This window comes from Balaenoptera ricei, chromosome 4, assembly GCF_028023285.1.
Source record: "Balaenoptera ricei isolate mBalRic1 chromosome 4, mBalRic1.hap2, whole genome shotgun sequence".
Classification (NCBI taxonomy): domain Eukaryota; kingdom Metazoa; phylum Chordata; class Mammalia; order Artiodactyla; family Balaenopteridae; genus Balaenoptera; species Balaenoptera ricei.
Genome location: NC_082642.1, coordinates 15,113,985 through 15,134,884, shown reverse-complemented (window position 1 = coordinate 15,134,884; position 20,900 = coordinate 15,113,985). Strand labels below are relative to the sequence as shown.

The following is a 20,900-nucleotide window of genomic DNA, read 5'->3' as shown; positions in this document are numbered from 1 at the left end:
CAAGTAAGCTTTTAGATTAAAATTAATGGCATGTTTGGATTAAAAAAACTTTGAGTTACCCTTTTTTTAGGTTTATTTGAAAATAATTTCAAACTTAGAAAAAGTTGCAAAACTAAAAACCGTACAAAAACACTCATACATCCTTTACCTAGGTTCACCTATTGTTAGTGGTTTATTCCACTTTAATATTTGTGCTCTCTCCCTCGTGTGTGCGTGTGTACACAACATTTTTTCCTGGACCACTTGAGGATAAGTTACATACCTCGTCACTCTTTACCAGTGAATTCCTTAGCATATATTTACTCAGAACAAGGATTTTCTCTTACATTACCACAGTATAGTTATCAAGTTTATAAATTTGTATATTGAGAGGCACAAGATATCTGTATGTCTCTTATAGTTGATGTTAGTTTTTATCATCAGGTTAAGATGTTACCCAGTTTCTCCACTGTATAATTACTGTTTCCTTTTCTTTTTCTCCCTTGCAATAAGCAGTCCATGAGGAAACACTTGAAGGCTATGCAGATATCCTGCTCCATAACAGAATTTTCCCCTAGATTTTAGATTCCCTAGATTGATGATTCTTTCCTAACTTGGTCTTTACCATGATGGTTGCAAAATTATGGGTTTTTCTCAACTCCAGCACTTCCTCCACATTTACCAGTCTTTTATTATTTGGCATTCATCTGTAACCCAGAGACCTCTCTTCTCTCTCTCTGTGTCATTGATAGGACTCAGGAATTCCTACTTGTTCCAGTGGCTTAATTCATTACTGTGCTTGATTATTTTGGTGCTTAACTTGTCCCAGATTTGGCCATAGAGAGCACCTTCAAGATGACTCTGGGCCATTTTTCCTTTTCTTTCCATTGTTGTAAAATACACATAACATAAAATTGACCATTTTAACCATTTTTAAGTGTACAGTTCTGTGGCATTAAATACATTCATATTGCCATGGATTCATCAGTACCATTCTTCTCCAAAACTCTTCTCATCCTCCCAAACTGAAACTTTATACCCATTAAATAATAGCTCCCTGGGGCTTCCCTAGAGGCACAGTGGTTAAGAATCCGCCTGCCAATGCAGGGGACATGGGTTCAAGCCCTGGTCTGGAAAGATCTCACATGCCGCGGAGCAACTAAGCCCATGCGCCACAACTACTGAGCCTGCGCTCTGGAGCCTGTGAGCCACAACTGCTGAGCCCACATGCCACAACTACTGAAGCCCATGAGCCACAACTACTGAGCCCGTGTGCCACAACTACTGAAGCCCGTGTGCCTAGAGTCCATGCTCCGCAACAAGAGAGGCCACCGCAATGAGAAACCCATGCACCGCAAAGAAGAGTAGCCCCCGCTCGCCTCAACTAAAGAAAGCCCACGTGCAGTAACGAAGACCCAGTGCAGCCAAAAATAAATTAATTAATTAATTAATTTTTTAAAAAAAAGCTCCCCATTGTCCACTCCTCCCTCCCCTGGCTATCACCATTCCACTTTCTGTCTCTATGAATTTGGCTACTCTGGGTACCTCATATAAATGGAATCATACAATAGTTCTTTTTTATGACCAGCTTATTTCACTTAGCATAATGTCTTCAGGATTCATCCATGTTGCAGCCTGTGCAGGATTCCCTTCCTTTCTAAAGCTGAATAATATTCTACTGTATGCCTATACCATATTTTACTTATCTGTTTATCTGTGGCTGGACACTTGGGTTGTTTCCACCTTTTGGCTTTTGTGAATAATGCCGCTACACACATGGGTATACAAATATCTGTTTGAGTCCTAGCTTGCTTTTTTTTTTTTTGAGTAAATATCCAGAAGTGGATTTGCTAAACTATATGGTACTTCTGTGTTTAATTTTTTGAAGAATAGCCATACTGTTTTCCACAGAAACTGCACCATTTTACATTCCCACTAGCAATGCACAGGGTTCCAATTTATCTACATCCTCTCCAACACTTGTTATTTTATTTATTTATTTATTTATTAATAATAGACATCCTGATGGGTGTGAAGTGGTACCTCGTTGTGGTCTGGTTGACGTTTCCCTAATGATCAGTCATGTTGATCTTCTTTTCACGTGCTTACTGTCCATCTGACATCTTCTTTCGAGAAATGTCTGTTCATGTCGTCTGCCCATATTTTAATCAGGTTGTTTTATTGTTGTTGAGTTGTAGGAGTTCTTTCTCTCATCATAATTAGAGCTCATACTCTAATTGGGGGTGATATAAAAATAAACATATAACTATATAACATGTCGGAGAATGATACAGAGTGAAATAGAGAATAATGAGTGCCAGCAAAGGCTGTGGTGATGCTTGCTATTTTGTGTAGGACAATTGGAGAAAGCCATTAGGTGCATTTGAGCAATATAAAGGAATTGTGGATATTTGAGGAAAGTGTGTTCCAGGCAGAGGGAACAGCAAGTTCAAAGGCCCTATAGAGCTGGAACAGAGTGAGTGAGAGGAGATAGTGGGAATGATGGGGAACATTTGTAGGGTTTTAAAGCTAGGGAATGCCATCGGGTCCATATTTTAATAAGGTTACCAACAGCAGGGTACTATGGAAGGTGGGTTTTAGAGAGTAAGTCTGAGCATGGGTGTTAGGAAGGAATTAAGAAACTTGAAGAAAGGCACTGACAGTTTCCAGAGGTATTTAGAAGGTGGAATTGACAGAAATTGGTCACAGGATGTTAGAAGAAGAAGGATTCTGCTCAGGTTTCTGACTTAGGAAGAAAGAAGCAAGAATGAAGGTTGGTCCTATCAACCAGGACAGGAAATAAAGGAAAAGCCAGTTTTGACAGAGGATTAGAGGAGGACTAGGGAAGCATGGCCAGAAAATTGCTTCAATTATGGACATGTTGAGTTTGAGATACTTGTGAAACATCCAGGTAGACATAACCAAATACGTATACAGGTGTAGTGCTGGGAGGAAGTGTGGCCTGGAGATACGGCTTTGAAAGTCATTGGCATATAGAGGTGATGTAAGTACTACTTATGTTAAAAAATGGGAAGTTTCACCATCCATTGTGTCTTATTTACCTTCACAACTTGTTGATAAGAGTTTAGAAAATACTTTCTCACGTGTATTTTTCTTTGTGGTGATTCAGGAAAATTTAAACCTAGCCCTGAATTCTGCCTCAGCCATTGGTTGTACAGTGGTCAACATTGGCGCACAGGATCTCAAAGAAGGAAAACCTCACTTGGTCTTGGGACTTCTCTGGCAGATCATCAAAGTTGGTCTTTTTGCTGATATTGAGATTTCCAGGAATGAAGGTAAAGTCATCAAAAATATTTACTTTTCCTTGGTATATACTTACTATGGGAAGAATTTATATTTCATTGTTTTCCTCTCAGCCCTGATTGCATTGCTAAACGAAGGTGAAGATCTAGAAGAGTTGATGAAGCTTTCTCCAGAGGAATTACTGCTGCGTTGGGTGAACTACCATCTGACCAATGCAGGATGGCGTACCATCAGCAACTTCAGCCAGGACATTAAGGTTCATATTTTAATGTTCAAATCTGTGACATACAAAAAGGATGTAGAATGCATGTCAAAAACAAAAGGAGTTCAGACTTAATTTGTATGTGTGTGTGTGTTATGGCTGTGATTTTTTAAACAAAGACAAAAAAGAACTTCAATCACAGACTTAAATTTGAATTGAAGTTTAATTCACAAGCACACAGCTTAGAAAATAAAATGTTTGCATTTCTCTGTGTGAGGTGGATCCCCCACTTATAATCACAAAATCTTTTACTAAAAAAAAACCTGGTTTATTGGCTTTTAAAAGGAAATACAACTGGTTGTGAGAGGAAAGAGATGCTAGCATTAGCAGATTAAAGCATCGTTTCCCTTTTTGTATGCCACAGATAGACTAGATTATAATGAGAATGTCTGTTAATTTCGACTGAGAATTGCATCTGATTGCTAGACTAGAGGCCCTTGTGGGCTTGACCAGTTTAATACTTCTACTTTCTCAACAACCAGCTAAGAGGAAGCCAAAGTATCAGAGGGCATAGGGAATCAGTAGACAAAAGGAGGTCTTCAGGTGTGTCTCTGAACGGAAGCAGCTTGAAACACTTTCCTCCCCACTGGAAGAGACTTGTCAAGGAAACTTGACCCTAATCTTAACTGATGCTGATCCTTAGGAGTGTAAACAAATGAAAGAGGTGAGGAAGGGCATTCCAGGTTTAGGAAACAGTGTTGCTAGAAGCTCTCAAGTGTGAAACAGCGTAGTGCATTCAGGATCCTGTAAGTAATAAGTAAAGGTTACTAAGTTATTATTCCATTCTTTGAGATGAGGACAGTTGCTTCAATTTGAATACTTTTCCCCCTAAATCCAATGATGATTTTATTCATTTGAAAAATTCTGTTTTGTTTCTTTCCTTAAAGGATTCAAGAGCCTATTTTCATCTGCTTAATCAGATTGCACCTAAAGGTGACCGGGATGATGGACCTGCCATTGCCATCGACTTTTCAGGATTTAATGTGAGTATAGTTTTTAATTAAAATTTTAAAAAATTTTGATAAAATATGCATAGCATAAAAATTACCATTTTAACCATTTTAAGTGTACAGCTCAGTGGCGTTAATTACATTTGCAGTAAGTGCAACCATCACCAGTATCCCTCTCTAAAATTTTTTCCTCATCACATAGTGAAGTCTGTATCCATTAAATAATAACTCCCCATTCCCCTCTCTCCCAAGCTCCTGGTAACCACTATGCTACTTTGCATCTCTACGAATTTGACTAGCGAGTACAGTCATATTTAGAGTACAGTTCGCTTCAGGCAGCATTCCCTGGTGGCGTCCTCAGCCCTTCATTAAACCTTGGCTCTTTGCTTTTCAGAAGTTATTTTTCATGCCCTAGGCTCCAAATTTCCATGCTAAGCCATCTGGCTGTCATGAATGAGGAAGGGGAATTGCAGAATTCTGACCTTGAGTATGTGTGGAATCAACCCTACACCCACATTTCCCTGGTGCGACGTCACTGGAACTCACCAGGGTGCTTTTGCGGCTGTGCAGAAGGAAAGGGAGCAACAAGCTGTTATCAGATTTCTAAGCAATTGATTATCAGTTCTTCCAACTTATATTTGACAATACACAAAATAAAAAATGGCAATTCCTAGTATTTATGGTGTAGGAAGAAGTGATACAAATCCTGACCCATCTAACACATTTTATAGGAAGCCCATTCTTTTAGCAGAAGTTGTAAATACCAGGGATGGTTCTATCGAAACCTTAAAATCTGGTCAGATTATAGTTTGTATGAAAATCTATTAAGTACTTAAAGTGTAATATCCAGAATATTTAGTTTTAAAAGGCAACTTGAGTCATCACTAATTAATTATATTTTTCATTATTATAAAATCTAAAAAATCAGTATTGCAAACTTTACAAATTAGCTTGAGTACAAAAATTAGGAAGTTAAAAAAACTTACAGAAAGTTTCAAACCTATTCAAAAGTGAACGGACTTAATATACTGAACTACCATGTGTTCATCCCCCAAGTTCAACAACTATCAACTCATGGTTAGTCTTGTTTCTTCATTTATCACCTACCTATTTGCTTCCTCTTCCATATTATTTTGAAGCAAATCCTAGACATGATATCATTTCATCAATATGTACTTCTAAAAGATAAAGACCATTTAAAAATATAACCATAATACCTTACATAACTAAAAAATTAATAATAATCTGTAATATCAAAATAACTAGTCAGTGTTGACATTTCCTGTTGCCTCATAAATGTCAGGTTTTCTTTTTATAATTTATCTGAATTAAGATCTAAGTAAGGTCCACATATTGTGATTTGTTCACATCTACCTGAGGAGCTTTTTATTGCTGTTTAATAGCATTGAACCTATTGCTTTCTCTGATTTCAGTTACATTTTATTTACAACTCTGGTGCACAGAATTAGATAAGTCATAATCCTTGGTCATGATATACTCTCATCATAGGTCCAGGCATGTCCCTCTTTTTATTTATTTTTGTTTGGTAGTTGTTTGTTTGTATTGAAATTGTAACAAGCTCATACAAACACTCAATCCAACAAGAAAGTTAAGACTTTGACATCAGTTTACATTTAGCTGTGTAGTTCTTCCCTATGCCATCTCTCTGCCTCCCCTTAATGTGATAATCACCATCTTGAATCTTATGTTCATCGTTTTTTGCCTTTCTTTTGCTATCGTTTTCTTTCAACGAAATGTATTTCTTACAAAATTAAATTTATTTTAATTAAAAAAAATTTTTTATTGGGGTATAGTTGATTTACAATGTTGTGTTAGTTTCAGGTGTACCGCAAAGTGAATCAGTTATACATATACATATATCCACTCTTTTTTTAGATTCTTTTCCCATATATGCCATTAGAGAGTATTGAGTAGAGTTCCTTGTGCTACACAGTAGGTCCTTATTACTTATCTATTTTATATACAGTAGTGTGTGTATGTCAATCCCAATCTCCCATTTATCCCTCCCCTACTTATCCCCTGGTAACCATAAGTTTGTTTTCTACAAAATTTATTCTACTTTTTAACTTCATATAAAGTTATCAGGTACTTAAATGTCTATACTTATTTTGAACATATTATATTAATGAGTCACTCATATTGTTATATGTCATTGTGTGAATATAACACAGTTTCACAGTTTTCATCTGCTCTCCTGTTGATAAGCATTTGGTTTGTTTCCAGGGTTTTGCAATTGTGAAAAGTGCTGTTCCTACTGATTTTAATATTTTTTATATGTATCCCAACTTGTTTTTCATTGAGAAAAGAGTCTACTGGAAATACCAGAGTAGAAAGGGTGAGATAGCTAAGCCTCTTAGCCAGAAAGCATTCTAGTATATGGCCTTGAGCAAGTTACCTATAATTCAGCCAGTAGAAGCTTACTGATACAATGTTTGAGAGTTTTGTTGAGTACTTCAGCAATAAGGGTGAAATATTCCTCTGATCCCAGCAAGAAAACTCAGAGACTTGTTCTTACCGATTTAAAAGAAATGGGGAAGTTAATTTGGAATTCCTGCACATTCTGACCCTATTTTGAGCCATTATTTGATATATTTCCAAAAAAGTAGTTGCTTATAAATATGTATATGACTTAAAAATTATGCCAGTAAAAAGTTTAATCTTGAACATTTTTGTTTTATTTCATTGTTTAGGAGGAAAATGACTTGAAGCGTGCTGAATTCATGCTTCGGGAAGCAGATAAACTGGGCTGCAGACAGTTTGTTACTCCTGCAGATGTGGTTTCAGGCAATCCTAAACTTAATTTAGCTTTTGTAGCTAACCTGTTTAACACATACCCAAGCCTACACAAGCCTGATAATAATGACATCGATATGAATTTATTGGAAGGTATGCTCTTTCTGTCTTTAATTGATTCACTGTATGTATCTTTTTGTGGTATTGTCCTACTTCACCGTCAGAGGTAGGGGATTGTGGTGGGAGATGAAGTTCACTGTGTGTAGGCGTGTGCATCCATTAAAAAGTTCAACTTAAAGTCGTTTTTCATTTTGGTTAAAAGAGAATGCTGAGGTAGATTTTACATGTCTGTCACTTCTCCGTAAGAGTTTAGTGAAAACTATCATACATTTAAAACGTTCTCTTAAATGACCACATAACATAATTACACCACCAATATGGACAATGAATTATAGCTATTGGAAAAAATAATTATTTGTAGCTTTTTTCTCCTTTGAAAGCTACAGTTTGACTCCAGTATTGTTCTCTTTTTAATGTGTTTAGTGTACATGAAAAAATTTACAATATTCATTACTTGTCTTGTGTGTGGGCTATTGTTATCTGTCTCATAATTTATAATACTTTCCTGTTTTGCTTCATGAAATGCAGATTTGACCCCTCCTAATGTAGGTACTGTATTTAGTACTTTTCTATACTCTATAAATATATTCATTCTGAATGTTCTTTTTATTAGTACCATTTATTCTTTCTGTCTGGGTTGATATTTATTTTTTGCATTGTTCATGTTGTGTTTTTTTTTTTTCTGTCTTAATATGCCTAAAGAATGAATGATGACAAGCAAGAAACACAAATGAAACCTAATTAGAATAGCAGAGCAAGACTTGATTATGTAAACTCTCTACATAATTTGCCTTCTATAATGATGTGATAGTATAATTGTTAACACATTAGAAATCAATTTTGACAACTGGATTTCATGATTTGATGTAAAGCCTTTATCCCTCTGCTGTGAATAAACAAACTTATCTTTTATCTTAAGTAATCTTTGGCAGGATCTGTTTAGATTCTATAACATAGATCATTTTGTATTACTTAGCTACATTACATTTACTAAATGTCATTGACGCTTACAATATATGAATCATCATAATGACAAAAACGTTCTCAGTGTCTAGTTCTTTCTCCTTATCTGTTTCAGCCTTTCTCCTTTTCTTCTGCCATCCTCACACTCACTCACATGCATACTAAAACCCACATTAGTACCAGCACTAAGAGTAAAAACAGTGGCAGCAGTGGTGGCAGTTGTCAGAGGTTAGGGCCACTCCTAAAATAGTCTTCATGGTTGCCCTGGTTTGGAGAAGCTGGTCCTCAGGTGAGGATTCTTCCTGGTGGGGAGAACTTGATACTACAGTGTTGTTCATTCTCTCACATCACCCACCTTCTTCCCTTCTTCCCCAGTAAGACAGAGTGAGAAATCAGCTTCATCGTCTTTTTCTCTTTGACTGCCACAACCAGAGTTCCAAGGTCCTGGTCACTTTATGATTACAGCTTTTTGATTAATGAAAGAAGTTTCAGATTTAACAAATATGTTCTTTGAGGAATATGATTAATTCACTCTTTCAGAAGTTCAGTAAAATAAAGATTGTGTTCTCTACATAGATATGTAACTGAGAGGTAAGATAGGTTAAAAAATGTTGATTTTTCAGCAGAGAAATTTAGGGTGAGGGATTAGAACTTTTAAAAAATTTAAAGGGAGACTGCTGTGTTTTTAATCGGTCTGGGAAATTTCAAAATTCCTCTGTGTCTTACAGTAGAAGGCATTGTTTAGAGTGGCATATTAAAAATGATCTGCTTTTTATAGTCACTGAATTCTTGCTAGATACCTTTTCCAACTTGCTCGCTCTCCTATTTGTCACGTTTGAATTCTTTTGCTAGTGTTCAGCATGCTTTTGGAATTTTTCAGTGTGAATAGGATTGCTAAATATTTCCATTAGTATTTACTTTATTTATGTAAAAAGATACTGTGGGAAATATTTATCAGTCACCTTTATTTAGAACATATGTATGTCCTGATACATCTGCCAAAAATGAATTTGACTTTGACTGTCATTGGAATTTTTTCCTCTGTACATTTGTTTTTGTAGAGCCTTATGAAATTTGAAGCTTGACCTTATCACATCCCATATTCATATATTAGTATGTCCTCATTGGCAAAGAATTTTATCTGTATGGAATTAAAGAAAATTAAAAGCCCAGTTAAATATTAAATCTTTGTATTAAATTGAGCCAAATATGTGGGCTACATATAGAGAGGCAATCTCAGAATTCATTTGTGGTGATAGAAAATACAGAGACCATGGAATTAGACTTTGTCCAAATCACGGCACCACCATTTAATAACTGAGTGACCTTTGTGAGCCTTGGTTTTCTCATATATAAAACAGGACTAATAATACTTATTTTGAAGAATTCCAGAGCAAGTTAAAATGACCTTTCATGAATGAATGAGTTTAGCATACAGTATGTGCTCAATAATGTTCAGGTCGGGAAGAGGAAAACACTTAATACATCACTTAGCACATGTAGTGAGTGTTCAATAGATGTTCCTTTTCTTTCCTCTTAGTAGCCTACTTTTAATATATTTGTTATTTTCTCTGAAACTTTTATCAGTTGCAGTGTCAGTTTGGCCCTGAACGTGAAAAGAATGTTTTATAGTTCTTTCTCTCTTTTATGTCAGCAATTAAGATTTTACCTCGAAGATGGCTTCAGTTGTCTGAAATCCAGACAACATTTGCAGTCTGGAATACATATGTGTTTGTAATGCTTTACCATGGCTCTTGCGCAAATGCATAGTGCTTCTGGCTTTTAGCATTTATTTACTGAGACAATTTGAAATGGTATTAGATAAATAAATGCTCACTTATAAAATCTGTTTTACTTTCCAGGTATCAGAAATTAAAATAATGATATAATTAGTTTAGAACAATAGGAAGAAATAGGAAACACTGAAGTTTGTAATAGTTTCAGAACTCAGTCAAAATACAACGTTAATGTCTTTTATCATCAGGTTCAGCAGAAATTGCATATTACTTTAAGTAAAAATTAAATTATTGTTATACACTATCAATGTTTGTAATCTTAAAACATAATTTGGATTTTCCCAGCTGGAAATAATGTAAAAATTCTCTAATTACTAGAAAAAAATGTATATACATAGCAAAATAATAGAATGTAATAGAGAAACAACTAAAAGGTGAACCCAAGTCACATGCATCAAGCTGTTGATCATAGTATGGTTATATTTATGTCACTTCCAGGAAAGTTCAGATAGTTAATTTGAACCTATTTAATAACTCCTAAAACAAGGCAAGCGTGGGTTCTAGGAGTATTTAGTTTAACTTGGTTCTTTTTAAAAAGGTTCTCATATCAGTTATGTATTATAAAATGGCAGTGGCAGATACAACAGACTGATCAGTTACCTTTTACAGACCAGAGGGAACAAAATTTAAGCAAGAAATTATATGGCTATGTAATTGAATAGAGCAAGAATTAAAGCAGATTCTGGGAAAGGCTTTAGGTAATGGTATTGAAAACCACATGAAAATACAGGGGGCAGATTATTTCCTGAACAGTCGGCACAAAAAACCAGAATCTTTTAGATTTCACAAGGTTTGGATTTCTGTTCTGGGTGTGCAGGTGTACACTATGTGTGGCACTCAGTCTGAAGGTGACTGCAGGGATAACTGCATAGGACTGGGCCCCTGGAGCTCAGGTGGTTAAATGTGCCAAATTGCCCTGGGGATCCCACATGAGCCAAAGTCCAAATGGTGACCTGGACTTGCCCGTGGCTTAGAAGTGGTGAGAAGTGTAGATGTTTCAAATTTTCAAGAGTCTGGTGATGAGGTGTAGGCAAGGCCATTCCATTGTCTCCTAACTTGGCTGAAAAACAAACAATAATATTTATAGATGGTCACTTAGGACAGTCTGCAATCCAGGGGATGACCAGAAAGCAGACGTGGCAAAAAGAGCCCCCATCTCTCTCTGCCCACTTTGTGGCACACCAGAGCCCACATTTCCCTTATGGATGGGGTAAGCACTGCTGTGAAGGGACTGCTCAGGGAGCGTAGGTAATCACAGGTTCAATAATAGTGCCTGCAGGAGTTTCTTCTTGAGGTGATCTTTGAGGTCTAGTGACTTACTATGATGAAATGTGTCTTTCTCTTCGCACTCTGAATAGGGACTGTGTCCCTTATGTATTTTCAGTAGGGACAATCTAAAATAACTCAGGAAGCCTGTAAAATAGTTATAGCCCCTCGTTGCTTGTTTTTATATTACCTCTCCCCTTCATTGCTGTTTGGTGTGATTAAAATGCAGGTTTGTGTGCTCAGACACTTTTCCTGTGTAAAACCATAATCTGTACAAATTTAGAGATACTGCATTGGGGAAGGTATAGCTTTTCTATTTTTGTTTAATGTGCTAATGCTACCTTAAAAGGCTGCTTTATTAGTTTTTAGCCAATCCCTTTTGCATGTAATCATTCACTACAGATAGGACCACATAAGTTTATCTGTTACTTTTCTTAACAGAGAAACCCATGGCTCAGTAATTCACAGACATCAAGTAAGGGATTCTAGATGGAGACATTTAGAAAGCAAATGGAGGCTTTCTAGACAGGGAAAACAAGGACTTTGGCAGTAGGAGATTTTTTCCCCCTAAAATGATTGTAGTATCGTAGGAACCATGGCAAAGTATATATGGCCAGTTTGTACCTGCCACAACGGTTTAAAATATAGTTCTTGATTTCTTTTGTCCTGAATCATCAGTGTGAACTTGTGTCTACTCTAGGAGAAAGCAAGGAAGAGAGGACATTTCGGAACTGGATGAATTCCTTGGGAGTCAACCCATACATTAATCATTTGTACAGGTAAATATTTTAGGTGATTCAGCTTTATGGCCAGGGTCCAACTTTTCTAGTTTCAAATTGTAGGTATGTTTACATGAGAACATTTTCTAAAAGTCTCAAGAATTTTAGCCAACATTTAGAGTAGCAGAATGCTGGGGATTGGCAATACACTAGATTTTAAAAGAAAAGTATTATTTGAAAAGAGAAGATTATGATAATAGTTATAATTTGTGATGACATAAATAACCAATTTAGTAAAGATAATCAGTTCATCTTGCTTTTTTATAATTACTAATCAGGAAAATAATAAATTATTTCAACTTTAACGGATTAGAAGAACAGTAATATTTTATAAATTGCTCTTACCATTTTATCAGTATTTTTCATTATAATTCACATTCTTTCTATTTATTTTTGCCCAAAACTTCAACTGTCCCGTAATTTGTTCAGCATATTTTTTCTAATTTGTAGAAATAACTTGGTTTCCCTGAGTACTTGTTTATTTTGTTCTTTCTTGTTTAAAAATGATGACATGTTATTAACATTGGTAGGACTAAGAAAATATTTTATTGAATCATTTTCTGTGCTCTCTGGTAGTGCTAACAATGTGTCTTTCTAGGTGTAGATGAGAGGAAACCTTCCTTCTCTCTTTATAATAAGATCTACCAGCATGCCTTAAAAATGCAAAAGAACTCAACTTCAGCTAATTGTATATTTTTTAGGAAAAAGGTCTAATTAACTAAACCTATTAATAATTTACACACCAAGGAAACTCATTATTATTTAAAATATGAACTGAAGATTAATTCCACAAAAGACCACGTTCACTGGCTGAGATTTATGGTGCAGTTATTTCTTGGTGTATATTCAAAATAGTCTTTAAAACTGGTATTGCCTGATTCTGGTAACTAGCGTTGATGTGACAGACTTAATTTAATAAAGTCTTTAATAGGAGTGTGTAAATCCTAGCTAGATGATAAGAGATATACATATTTAGACTGGAACTTCTGTAATAGTAGCAGGGCAGTAAAGGACTCAAATGCTGAAGGTAAAGAGGGGTTAGATCTTTATGGACTCATTTGAAAGAATGTCTATGATATATAATTGAGAGAAACTAATAATAGGGCTACCGTGATATCATTATTATTTTAAAATTGAGTATATACATGTGTGTATATGAATTTTTGAAAAATCTGGAGGGATGAATACCAAACTGTATGTAACCTAGAGAGGGTAGGGTAGTGAGGAGACTTTTATTTTCAAACTTATTAACTTAAATATGGGTTTTTTTTGTTTTGTTTTTTTTACAATGAGCATGTATTTTCTTTTTAAATTAAGAAATAAATTTAAAACTAGGGGATTAGGCTTTGTTGAAACTTCATGGTAACTTCATAAATGTCAGGAACACTAGAGTTCTCTGTGGTTGACAGTGGAGAAGAACTGACCAAATTTTTTTAGCTAAAGATTATTTTTAGTTATTTAGATCCTGAACTGCTAGCACAGGGCTTCTGGGTGTGTGTAACTTTTGGAGCGGGAAAGGGAATTCAGAAAATTCTCAAAAATAACATAACCTTAAAAAGAACCATCGGGATATAGAAAAACAATAACCAGAGGTCTAGTTGGCACCAGAACTATGTGTCCATGAATTTGTGTCTGGCTCATATTTCTAAACCCACCTCTAAGTGATTTTAGCTCCCCACCTACATATACCAAACCAAACCCAGACCAAAGCAAAATAAAAATTTAGATTGATTTTAACTGAAAATTCTCTCCTCTCAACAGGTTATTAAATATATTTTAAGAACTACTAGTCCTAGAATTTTTCTATGACAAGTTGGTTCTGGAGCACATCTTAAACTCTCTGGAAATCATTTTAACTCTCTGGGCATCAGTTTCCCTATTTGTAAGACATGAGTAATAAACCATACCACATAGAAATAAGAATGAATTCCTTCAGAGTAAAAAAGAAAAAATTCATGAAATAGATGAGATTTCAGAACCTATACAACTACTTCAGTGATTTATTTTTCATACAAAGTTCTCCATGTGCTGATAGATAACTTAGCTCTTAATTACCTTCATCAAAGGAGGACTTTCTCCCTCCTTCACTCAGCACAGGGTCCAGCCCCCTTCACGGTGATATGGTGTGTGCTCAGAGATGCAAAGTAACTTTAATATGAACCTTAGCAAAACATAACTCAATGAACAAGCTGTTGAGGGAGAAAAGTCAGGTAATTCATCACAGAGCTAGCAATTAAAAAAATCAGTCACTGTTGCATTATGTCCTTAGCATACAGAATTGAAAACAGACTCAATAGACATACTCTGCGCACCTCGGAAGAATGTGTTTTTCTGAATACAAAGTAGTAGTATTATTACTTCAGTAACTCCTACTTGCTCATAAATTCCTTCCTCTTAATGCTCGCTATTTAACATGAACAGCTTCCTACTGAGTAGCTATTGTGATTTTTATATAATTATTTTTTAAAAGTTTTAAAAACCATAATACATAAGTAATAGATGAACTCATTCTCACTGCACAAGCTTCAGGAAGTATGTACGTTAAGTAGAACAAAATAAAATATGATAATCCCTTTTTACTCCTCCCATATTCCTTTTTTTCCTGACCAGAGGTAATTGCTATTAACAGTCCATATCACACAGAGGTATTTAAATACTACTAATTTTGAAAATATTTTTAATAGGTAATAAACTGTATGCAGTGTTCTGCCTCTTGCTTTTTTAAACGTAATATGTTGTGTAAAGCTTTTCATGTTAGTACATAGAGATCTACCTTATTGTGTCTTACGGTGGCCCAGGAATCCATGGTATGGATAATTTATTCAACAGCCCCTACTGCCAGGCCTTTAGATTGTTTGCAAATTAATAAATACTCTGGGAGTGAATATCCTTGTACATATATCTTTGTAAACATTTATGAAAAAAAAATTTGGACAGATTCCTAGATTAGAATTTTTGGGTCAAATGATCTGTTCTGCCTGCCATTCTTTGAGCATTAAATGACCCTGTTGTATTTTTATAGATATAAGCCCATCTCCAGTGCGCTTAATAGAATCAGGTAGTACCAACATTTCCTTCTCCTTCATTTTCTTTTCCTCCTGTCTTAGTGACCTTGCAGATGCTTTAGTCATCTTTCAGCTCTACGAAATGATCCGCGTGCCAGTCGATTGGAGCCATGTCAACAAACCTCCGTATCCTGCTCTTGGAGGGAACATGAAGAAGGTGAATGAAATAATGACTATGGATATTTTATTATTGTTCAGATAGAAAACAGAGGATTTAGAGTTTCATAAAGCTTAGTAAAGTGTGGTCTGTCCCCACAGATTCAACCCAAAATGTGTTAAGCTTAATAGCCTTTTTACAAGTGGGCTTTAATGTTTGGAAAAATGAAGGCAGTCCCCCCGAGTCAGATACTGTATGCAACTGTTTTTATCTTTAGCAAGTTGTGATACTTAATGTTCTTTGAGATGTATCATAAATGAATTCCTATTTTATAATCACCAGAACTTGCAGATCTTCACTGGTTATTTGTTAATATTTTTCAACAAATATTTATTGACTAACTATGACCTGTACAGTGCAATGCCAGGATATAAAATAGTAAAAGGCATGCAGTTGGCCCTTAGGAAACCCTAAAGAAATGAGATATGTGTGCAAATAACTACAATACAGTACAGTGTATGCAAAAGTGAATATTATCAGTTTTAAGGAAGAAAAAGCCACAGGCTGCACTTATCAAAGGCTTCATGCAGGAGGTAGTCTTGAGTTATACTCTGAGAAATGGATAGAATTTTGGCAGAAGGAGACTGGAGAGGGGGCTGACGATTAGGAAGAATAGTTTGGCTATAGCAGAGGTTTCTGATAGGTAAGAAGTGAGTGTGAATGCCAAAAATTTGAAATGAAGCCAGATGTTGAGTGCCTTGAATGTCAGATTAAAGAGTTTGGGTTTTAAACTGCAAGCGCTGGGAAGCCGTTAAACGTTTTTGAGCAGGACAGTGACTTGATTACAGTTGGTGGGAGAATAGGTGGCAGATGAGTGGTAAAGGAAGTGCTTGTCTCCAATATTCTCCTTCCTCAAATAGGGGATCTGTGGTGTCCTTGGTGTACCTGCTTGTTCTGTTGAATTGCTGGTTTAATATTCAACTTTTCCTTTCTACCTTCTATATCAGGTTCATTTGCTTTATAAAGTAAAAGTATGTAGGACTTTAAAATTTTTATACATTCATTTAACTTTTTTTTTTAAGAAGTAGATGATTTATTTATTTATTTTTAAATATCTTTATTGGAGTATAATTGCTGTACAATGTTGTGTTAGTTTCTGCTGTACAACAAAGTGTATCAGCTATATGTATACATATATCCCCATATCCCCTCCCTCTTGCGTCTCCCTCCCACCCTCCCTATCCCACCCCTCTAGGTCATCACAAAGCACCGAGCTGATCTCCCTGTGCTATGTGGCTGCTTCCCTCTAGCTATCTGTTTTACATTTGGTAGTATATATATGTCCATGCCACTCACTCACTTCGTCCCAGCTTCCCCTTCCCCCACTGTGTCCTCAAGTCCTTTTTCTACGTCTGCGTCTTTTTCCTGCCCTGCCACTAGGTTCATCAGTACTGACTGGAGAGGATATGGAGAAAAGGGAACCCTCTTTCACTGTTGGTGGGAATGTAAATTGATACAGCCACTATGGAGAACAATATGGAGGTTCTGTAAAAAACTAAAAATAGAATTACCATATGACCCAGCAATCCCACTACTGGGCATATACCCTGAGAAAACCATAATTCAAAAAGACACATGTACCCCAGTGTTCATTGCAGCACTATTTACAATAGCCAGGACATGGAAGCAACCTAAATGTCCATCGACAGATGAATGGATAAAGAAGATGGGGCAGATGTGACACATATATACAATGGAATATTACTCAGCCATAAAAAGGAACAAAATTGAGTTATTTGTAACGAGGTGGATGGACCTAGAGTCTGTCATACAGAGTGAAGTTAGTCAGAAGGAGAAAAACAAATACTGTATGCTAACGCACATATATGGAATCTTTCATTTAACTTTATCTTTCCATTTAAAATGATGTGTATATGGGAGTTCCCTGGTGGCACAGTGGTTAGGATTCTGGGTTTTCACTGCCACGGCCTGGATTCAATCCCTGGTTGGGGTACTGAGATCCTGCAAGCCGTGTGGCACAGCCAAAAAAATAATAATAATAAAATAAAATAAATGATGTGTATAATTTAAATATATAATACAAATTAATGGACTCAAATTGTTATAACTTATCAATATGGCTACTATGAAATCAACCTGCAGTCGTATGACTTAATAACTATCTCTAGTGGAATAAATGGAAATATAACCATATTCCTGGAGAGAAAGACTAAATATTATAAAATTCTTGCAAATTAACTTACAGATGGAAAATAATTCCAGTTAGAATTAGAAGAAGTCTCCTTTTATGTATATGTGGGCATGTGTGTGTGTGTGTGTGTGTGTGTGTGTGTGTGTGTGTGTTGGGGGATGGAATTTACAAAGTGATTCTAAAGTTCCATTGGAAGAAGAAGTAGGCCTAAATCATCAAGAACATTTTCCAAGAATATTGAGGGAGGAGCTGTTAGAAAATATAAAAAACTTATAAAGCTAAAGTAATTGAAATAGTTTAATAGGTATATAAGAATGGAATGAAATAGAGTAGCCTAGAAACCTATCCTAGAATATAAGAACTTAATATATGACAAGGTGCTTACTAAATTTAGCAGGGAAAGAAAGGATCGTCCAAAACATGATGCCAGGACAACTGGTTAACTATTTTGTTAGGGAAAAGAGCAATTTTCACCATGTGTCATCCACCAAAATAAATTCCAATGGAATGAAAGTAAAGGGGTAAATGTTTAATAAAACTTTAAGAAAATAGAAGTGAGTGATAATCTACTCTTAGAGTGATAAATTACAAAGGAAAAAATTGATACAGTAGATACATATAAATTTAAAACTTCTGTATGCAAAAATAAACACCATAAACAAAATTAAAAAGCAAATAAAAACAAACTTGGAAACATTTACAACAAAACGACAAATGGTTAATATCCTTAACATATAAATAGTTCATGAGTCAATTACTAAAACTCGACTACTATTACTAAAATTGTAATAGCAAAATGGGAGAGTGAACAATATGAGTGAAAAAATCACAGAAAAAGAAATAATGATGGATAATATACACATGAAAAACTTTTCACCCACAATAAAGAAATGCAATTTAAAATAAGAAACAAGTGGATTACACTGCATTCAATGTTAGAGGGAGTGTTCATTCGTGTAACCTTTCTAGAACAGTTTAGTAATACATATCAATAATCTTCAAAAAGTCCTTTGACTTAATAATTTCACTTATTATCTATCCTGATGAAATAATCAGAAAGTCAGACAAGAAGTTGTGTGCCAAAATGCTCATCATAGCAATGTTTATAGAACAAAAAAAAACAACTTAGTTGTTCAACAAAGGGGTAATAAACTGGGATACACCCTAAATGAAGTAAAATGTACTATTAAAAAATAGAGTTTTTAGTGTTTTAGTAATAATGACATGGAAATGAGGATACAATATTGTATATATACATATGAATCTAATTTGTTTAAAACACACACGCACACACATGCACGCACACACACACGTGCACACACACACACGCATTCAAAAAGGACTTCGTCCTCCAAATCCCTAGAATATGTATGTATTTATAGACTTCGAGATTTTTTAAAAAGCCCTATTTTTTTGAAAGAATGACAAAAAGGAAAGGCATCATAATATTAAAGTAATTAAATGGGTAGTATAATTACAAGAGATTTATATATATATTCATATTTTTCAGTATTTCTAGTGGTTGGACTGTCTACATTTTATATTTTATTTGATACGCCTATTATTCTCAGGGGAGTAGAATTCAGGAAATTTCATTAGCTAATTTCACATAGGTTTGTTTTTTTTTTTAGCATCTTTATTGGAGTATAATTGCTTTACAATGGTGTGTTAGTTTCTGCTCTATAACAAAGTTAATCAGCTATACATATACATATATCCCCATTTCTCCTCCCTCTTGCATCTCCCTCCCTATCCCACCCCTCTAGGTGGTCACAAAGCACCGAGCTGATTCCCTGTGCATGACTCTTTTTGAATTATGGTTTTCTCAGGGTATATGTTCAGTAGTGGGATTGCTGGATCGTATGGTAGTTCTATTTTTAGTTTTTTAAGGAACCTCCATACTGTTCTCCATAGTGGCTGTATCAATTTACATGTAACAGGAAAACAAAACTGAACCACTCACTCATTATATCTGGAATATTTTGTTAATTATAAGATGTCTCAATCATATGTATAATGCTTCCTTTCAGCAAATACTAGCTATTTATAGAATGAAACACAAGGCCTGAAATAAGTTCAAGATGTTTTAAAATTAAAGAAGCAGTACTTTCATGAAATGGTATCCAGGGAATTATTTTATGGACTTTGGCATTCATCAGCGGATGTCACTTGCTTCATTTGTAAAGTTCATAAAGCTGCACCACTTGAATAGTCTTTCTTCATTATTTCTTCAGTATTTCTTTTCTCTTGGAACTCTGTATCCCATTATGTAATTTTTCTCATTTTCCAAATGATCTAAGCCTCACTTTTGAAGTGCTTGGTAATCATTTCTTCCATTAATTCTATGAGACTATATTCTGCAATTTTTTCGTGCTTTGTATTCATTCTTACCTTTCACAGGGTCTTAAACTTTTAGCCCGACAACTCTAGGAATTTCCAAGGCTCAGTTCTTGGCCTAATGCTCTTAACTTTCTGTATTTACATCCTCAGAGAGCAGATTCCTTTTTAGAGTGTTAAGTACTACCATAAATACGGTTACCTCTAGGAACCTAATTTCTTACTCTTTCTCTAGTTTGGTACCTCTCCAGATCTTAGAAGTATTTTGCCAAACTTGAAATCAAATGTTGCCGAAAAGTAGAACATATCTTTTCCCTTACGCTAGCATCCATTTCCAGTTTCTCTTTCACTGCTGGTCACATCAACATCTTAGCCCTCTAGACTATTAACCCTGAGCTCCTTTCTCACCGTCATTCCCCTCAGGAACTTTGGTCAAACTAACCATAAAACAGGTGGCCCTTCATTGGAACACATTTTACATGAGTGGTTATTACAATTTGCTAGAAAATTGTCCTGTTAAAATGAGTGGCAGTGGAAAATATGCTGTTTTTTCTCTCTCCTGTTCACACTATTACATAATCAGGGCTCTGCTATTTTCCATAAATTAGGAATTCATTTTTTTAAATTATGTGCATATTTCTATTTGGAAGACCAAATCTATAATATTAAATGACTAGTAGGAAAGAGAATTTTGGACTATTATCTCCATGCATGTAAAAAAATGAATACATATCAAAGATTTGATTTAACTTACTAAGGGTACCAGGCAAATATTACAGCAGGTTCAGAGTATCTTCTTGCATTTTTATTTGTAACAGGCTGACCTCTGGGAATTTGGATTCTCTTTTTGCAAGTACAGTACCCATTAATTTGTACAAATTCTGTTATTGTGGGGTCCTTTTCTCACCTTTCCTGGAAATATTTTCTTCTCCTTAGAAAAAAGTGTATCTTTGTATCTCAGGTTTACTTGTTTTTTAATGAGGCCTTAACTAACTTGGGAAAGAAAATCAGGAGAAACCAGTTATACTGTTTTTCTTAACAAAATGTTTACTTTAT

General features: G+C 35.2%; 1 protein-coding gene and 1 long non-coding RNA gene across 3 annotated transcripts in view; one reads left to right on the top strand and one right to left on the bottom strand.

Moving 5' to 3' along the window:
* Nucleotides 1–20,900, top strand: part of PLS1 (plastin 1) — a 110,277-nt gene that overhangs the window by 77,930 nt on the left and 11,447 nt on the right. The window contains exons 7-12 of the mRNA XM_059920170.1: nucleotides 3,110–3,275; nucleotides 3,357–3,499; nucleotides 4,393–4,488; nucleotides 7,167–7,362; nucleotides 12,055–12,133; nucleotides 15,241–15,355. Coding sequence (XP_059776153.1) covers nucleotides 3,110–3,275; nucleotides 3,357–3,499; nucleotides 4,393–4,488; nucleotides 7,167–7,362; nucleotides 12,055–12,133; nucleotides 15,241–15,355 — 795 coding nt within the window. The remainder of the gene's footprint in view (nucleotides 1–3,109; nucleotides 3,276–3,356; nucleotides 3,500–4,392; nucleotides 4,489–7,166; nucleotides 7,363–12,054; nucleotides 12,134–15,240; nucleotides 15,356–20,900) is intronic.
* LOC132364521 (uncharacterized) overlaps nucleotides 3,776–20,900 on the bottom strand; it is a 31,273-nt gene continuing 14,148 nt past the window's right edge. The window contains exons 1-3 of one of the 2 annotated variants that reach the window (XR_009502829.1): nucleotides 14,189–14,318; nucleotides 4,938–5,017; nucleotides 3,776–4,249 (exon numbers count right to left, since the gene is read on the bottom strand). This is a non-coding gene — a long non-coding RNA (uncharacterized LOC132364521). Of the gene's footprint in view, nucleotides 4,250–4,937; nucleotides 5,018–14,188; nucleotides 14,319–20,900 lie in introns of those variants that run through there. The other variant, XR_009502830.1, reaches the window with a different exon arrangement.